Source organism: Sphaeramia orbicularis, chromosome 1, assembly GCF_902148855.1.
Source record: "Sphaeramia orbicularis chromosome 1, fSphaOr1.1, whole genome shotgun sequence".
Taxonomy (NCBI): domain Eukaryota; kingdom Metazoa; phylum Chordata; class Actinopteri; order Kurtiformes; family Apogonidae; genus Sphaeramia; species Sphaeramia orbicularis.
Genome location: NC_043957.1, coordinates 49,802,802 through 49,808,801, shown reverse-complemented (window position 1 = coordinate 49,808,801; position 6,000 = coordinate 49,802,802). Strand labels below are relative to the sequence as shown.

The window sequence follows — 6,000 nt, the reverse complement described above, 5'->3', positions numbered from 1 at the left end:
TTTGGATTGTATGTGTTGTTTTCTTGCTTGCTGTTTTTAATCACCTTTTACATGTTTCTTTTATAATGTTTAAATGCATTTCTTTTTCCCTGTCGTTATATTTCAATGTCCTGTGTGAAGTACCTTGAATCGCCTTGTTGCTGAAATGCGCTATACAAATTTTTTTTTAAATTTTTATTTATTTAACCTTTATTTAATCAGGAAAAAGATCCCATTGAGATTAACAACCTCTTTTTCAAGGGAGTCCTGGCCAAGAGACAGCATGAAACACAACACATAGTTACAACATACAATTACCTCATACAGTTACAACAAACAATAATTTACAGGACAATTCAACCTATGAAAAACACGTGCAAGTCATTGAGTTGTTCTCCAGCACTTTGAGTTTGGATTTAAAAGCATTCAGGGAGATCAGTTCAGACAGTTTCCAGTCTTTTAGCAATATATTCCATGTGGACGGGGCAGAGTACACAAATGCCACAAATGCCAATCCCTGCTCTGTACGGGCAAATGGCACAAAAGGAACAAATGCTAAACTTGCTTTGCCTAAAAATGGTTAAATACAGAGAAAAATGCATTTGGACTCTGCCATAAAAGTAGCACTGGGTCTTTATGGGTTAATAGGGTCTACATCTACTTTCTTGTTATGGAGTATTTATGTGTAACTAAAGAGTCTGAATACTTCTTCTATCTTCACCCAGTGCTTTCAGATGTACAGTGAATTAAACAGTAAACATCTCTGTCTGAATTTAGAGAGGTAAAGTTTTCGTGCAACAAGAGGTGAGTCTGAAGCAACGTATCAACTGTGCGTTTCCTCTCTCTCTGGGTGTTAGGGCAACACTGTTGTGGTCGGAGGCGTTGATCCTCTTTTTGGTTCCTTCAGAGCCATGCAACACTTTGAATTATTAAGAGAGAAGAGCGTAACATCTTAAGAGAGCTTTGACAATACAGAGCTTGAAGTTATTTTTTTTTTTTTTTTTTAGCTTTTTCCAAACTGCTCCGGCTACCAAACATAGACCTACAATGCCATCTATGAGCCCTTCATTCTTTATCTTGGGTAAGGTTTGTTTATGTATAACAATATAATGCATCTTATCATGTGTGAATCATCAAGCTAAAAGTGAAAAACAAAAACAAAGACAAAAAAAAAACACTAAATTGTGTTGACAGTCTTTCTGAATGTTGTCTATTTTTTGCTCAAATATTTAAAAAAAAATGATAGCAGTGGATGAAATTATGTTTCTCACATTATAGTTAGGTGAACAGGACCACACCCTTAGTATACATTACATGTTTCCTTAATGGTTTACAGTAGATTGTGTGAGTATTTTCATGTATTTCTTATAATTAATGTCTTTCTTTTATTCTGTGAATGGATTTTAAAATCGCGTTTTATCTCTGATGATTTTAATGTCTTTTTTCCCTTTTATGATTTTAATAGAATTTCAGTATCTTGTGATGTTTTTATGCCTTTGTAAAGCACTTTGACTTACCCTGTGTATAAATAGTGCTATACAAATAAACTTGCCTTGCCATGTAAATGTCATCAAAGTTAATTCTTTAAAGTCATTTTTGTATTTTCTTTGTATAATATTGCGAACCTTGTGTTATTTCCTACAGGTGTGGTTATTGCTTCTGTTCTAGCACAAGAATCAACCACTCTTCCAGATGTTACAACTGTTCCAACAGATATTAACAATAAAACCACCAGCTATATGACCTCAAACACCACCACGAATGAGACCGACATCATGAGCACCACTGGAAGTGACACAACACAGCCAACAAGTGAGACTTAACCCATTAACACCTAAATAACCACAGATGACCACTGATCTAAAACAGTTAGTAACTTTAGACCCATTAACCCTTTCATGCATAATGGTTACTCCAGTGGACAGTTATTTTACAGCTGTTCTCTTGTATACTTTATTTCATGTATATTTTTTATGTATATTATATTTTTATATTTTGTTGTTTTAGTTTCATTTCAGCCAACACTGTGGACGCTTATGCATCATCCCTAACACTGACATTTATACCATTACTGTAACTTTCCTGTTCTTGATAAACCTGCTCTGCACTAACATGTTTGAGTGTAAATCAACTGTTAATTGTTAGACTGTAAATAACACTTTGTTTGTTTGGTTTTTTTTGCATATTATCTCCATGAAGTGAGTAATAATTAGTATTACAATATGTTAAAATGTGAGAAAACATCAGATTAGCAGCATTAAACATGTTTTTATTTCATTGTTTTCATATCATTTTCTGATATTGCGTTTGAAATACTTGTTTCTTTGCTTCAAGAATATAATGCATGGTGTAACATGGACATTTTTGTAAATCCATGAAAAAAACACAACTCAATTGTATTGTTTTTTTTTTTTATGCCTAAGGAAGAATAAAAACACTCAAAAAAAAAAAAAAAAAAAAAAAACCAAAAACTCAACTAAGGTTCTCATAATTAATGCATGAAAGGGTTAAAATGATCAATATATGGAAATAATTGGTGTAAAATACAGTTCGTCGTCTTTTCATGGTCATCAGATATGACCCATTTGGATGTTCAGAGGCTCCGTAGTGAACGTGGAAACACTGTCATCTACAACATTAATTCACCAGTAAAACACATGGCGTTTGATAAATGATAGTGAATGGAGACACCTGTTTTTAAATTCAGTTAATGATGTTTTTTACTGATAAAGTCACGTTTGTTTCACTTTTCTCTGCTTTTGATATAATAATCCTCAAATGTAATCTCAGCATGATGATTGAAGTCCATGATCAGTAAATTAAATACAGGAAAATACCTGATTTTCATTGAAAAAAAGCCTAATACAGAAGATATTATTATAATAAATGGTGATAAATCACTTAAGAAACAGACTGATCTCATGAAATCGTGTTGTATGTCATGCCAGTTTTTACGGCATTTGACGTGCTATACGTACACCTTTTCATCCTCTTGTGTGCTATTCAACGCCATTTGATCTCCGGTTTACATATCCCTAACCGCTAACCCTAACCATTAATTGCGTGGTATTTTACGCGGAAAGCTTATAATGTGTATAGATAACACGCCAATTCAAAGTAGCTTGTTATCTGATGCAATTCATGATATCATGTTGTAAGAAAAAATAGAGGGAAAAATTGATTTGGGAACAGCCGCAGAAGTAGCACTGGGTCTTAATGGATTTAATGTATGTTGGACTGTCCAATAGAATGCCCTCTTTGCTTTCTGGTGGAAATAACATACTTCACTCATTTAGGAGATAGCACCACTGAAGATGTAACTTTGACCACCATGATAGAGCCCACCATGCCCCCCGTCACACCTGAAGTCTCCACCTATCAGACCACAATGACTACCACCACCACATCAACAAAGGCAACCAGTGAGTTAAGACCATGAATATACCCTAATGTGAAGTAAAAACCATAAGCTGATTCAGATTGGAACCAGTTAAAGCTGAAAGCAGTTTTCTAATCATCTTCTTAACACTGTAGACACTGACATCAAATATGTCTTTTTAGCAGGTTTGTCCTTTCAGGTAAAAATGATAAACCCATTTGCACTGAAAAAAAGGAATATCTGACTTGGATAAACTGACTTGAATTTGGAATATTTATCTTGAAAGATCATTTTTGAGATGTATTTACTTATTGAGATTTAATCTTGTGAAGATTATTTGGCTTGTTCCAAAAATTTTCATCTTGAGCTACCCCACATAGATATTGCAACTAATCTTAAGCGATATGTAGAACAAAACAAGCCCCATTGTTGGGGGATGAGTATGGCAGACACAGCAACTGTTTCAAGACATTTTTACTTCCTTTATGCAGTTTGGCCTAAACATACAGCCGCGGAAAAAAATATTAGACCATCAAAAGTCATCAAAAACAATGGTTATGCAATCAAGTACTAACTCCTGTGTGTATCATGTGACTAAAACAGGAAAGAAAACATGGAATGTCTAAAAGCACTGTTTTTGTCAGCACAATGACATAGATATTGAAGTAAGAACTGAAGTGATTTTGGTTATTATCAAGAAAACATGGAAAATGGCTAGATATCAGCTCTGAAATTAAACTCTTATGAGCTATTTTTGTTGTTATCATTATATTTGCCCAAACACACATACCTTTAGTTGTACCAGGCATTAAAATGAACAAGAATGTGCAGAAAACAAGGGGTGGTGTAATAATTTTTTCTGTGACTGTATATATATATTGAGTCATTACATCTTTATAAGACCATATAGACAGACAGACAGACAGACAGACAGACAGACAGACAGACAGACAGACAGACAGATAGATAGACAGACAGATAGATAGATAGATAGATAGATAGATAGATAGATAGATAGATAGATAGATAGATAGATAGATAGATAGATAGATAGATAGATAGATAGATAGATAGATAGATAGATAGATAAAAAATCTTTCTATGAAGACTTCAAACAAGTATATTCTGATTAAAATAAAAAATTTTAGCTTTTTATTATCCTTAGATAATATTTTCTTATTTTAAGAGAACTTGATAAGTGTAATTTTCTTACTGCACTGGCAGATAATTTTACTTGAAATAAGACATTTTAACTCAATAATGAGTTTAATTTTCTTATATTTGTACAGGCCTTTTTTTGCAGTGCATCTGAAGGAGAAAAAAATAAAAATCAGTCTCATTTATACATGATAGACAATACCATATACTGTCCAACAGAATGTAAAAACTGTAAAGATTCAGTAACAAGTTATGACAATATATAACTTTAACCCTTACAGGTCTGGCTCCGAAAACAAAATCTCAGTCAGGTCTCACAGGTGAGCTCAGACAACTGTCTCTGATCTATCGCGTTTCCAGTGATATTATTTTTCAAGTGTGAAGAATGTCTCTCTATAAAACTCTCCTGTTTTTCACCCTAAAGGCGCCATCATCCTCATAGTGATCATCTTAGTAGCTATCTGTTCTTTACTGGCATGCTACTTGGCAAAGAGGAGAGGAAGGGTGAGTTGTCTTCGCTGCTGAACGCACCGTTCTGTGGCATCGTGGGACTAATGTTTGTCTTTCTTTGTATGTTCTTCTTCCTACAGCGTTACTCTGTTGACTTCTCCTCCAGACCTGATGAAGCCAACATCCCCCTCAGTACCGTGGAGCCTGAGGCGTCTGTTGGTGCTGCAGCTCAAAACGGTCAGTTACACTGTTTCAGCCTCCAACAAAACAGCAGACGTTCTAAATTTAAACCAAATCTCAACTGTCTGGTTGTACATCCGAATACTTGTTGATTTTTGCAGGGCTGCAGACCTTTGAAAGTACAGATATCAGTACAAAAGAAGCCCAAGAGCCTGAGGAAAAAGCTGAAGTACAAGAGGAGCAGAAAAGTAAGAATACCACTGAAACTAGGTTTAATCCATTTGTGTGTACTTCTTGGGTATTGCAGCTGACTCCTAAATAACTGGAAGGGCAGGGTACTCATTTTAGCTGTGAATTTTGCGGGCTAATTGTGTTTGATTTTCCTTCCTCTTTTGTGAGATCAGTTAAACTGAGTAAACGGAAGTGCTGTTCATGAAACATTGCTACACTATTTTGACACTTTATACAGTGTGATCACGTTAATCTCCAGATTTCTGCAGACACATTTAACTCTGTTTACAAGTTTCGTCCAAATTTGACATTACTGAATGGTTGATTTATTCCAGGAGTCAAACAACAAGCTGCAACAGATCAATAAATAATTGTCAGAGGTCCTGTGAATTTCGGAAGAACAAAGTCATACACAGCCCCATGTAAGACTTCAGAAATGATTTACATGGATCATACAACATTTTAAGACTTCCAGTGAAACCATTAAACTGTATGTAATGATACACAACTGGCAAAAGAAATTAGAAGTGTAGTCTGCAGTACTCAACATGACCACTTGATGGAAATGGAGGCCAAGTTAGTAAAACATGAGCACCAAGTTAGTAAAACATGAGCATCATGAG

General features: G+C 34.8%; 1 protein-coding gene across 2 annotated transcripts in view; it reads left to right on the top strand.

Annotated features, from left to right (window-relative positions):
• The first annotated feature begins 916 nt into the window (after positions 1-916).
• The window catches only part of LOC115429900 (sec-independent protein translocase protein TatB), a 29,875-nt gene continuing 24,791 nt past the window's right edge, over positions 917-6,000 (top strand). For both annotated transcript variants that reach the window (XM_030149723.1, XM_030149713.1), the window contains exons 1-7: positions 917-1,060; positions 1,624-1,791; positions 3,276-3,401; positions 4,798-4,836; positions 4,941-5,020; positions 5,107-5,203; positions 5,308-5,394. In XM_030149723.1, coding sequence (XP_030005583.1) covers positions 1,027-1,060; positions 1,624-1,791; positions 3,276-3,401; positions 4,798-4,836; positions 4,941-5,020; positions 5,107-5,203; positions 5,308-5,394 — 631 coding nt within the window. In that variant the 5' untranslated portion in view covers positions 917-1,026. The remainder of the gene's footprint in view (positions 1,061-1,623; positions 1,792-3,275; positions 3,402-4,797; positions 4,837-4,940; positions 5,021-5,106; positions 5,204-5,307; positions 5,395-6,000) is intronic.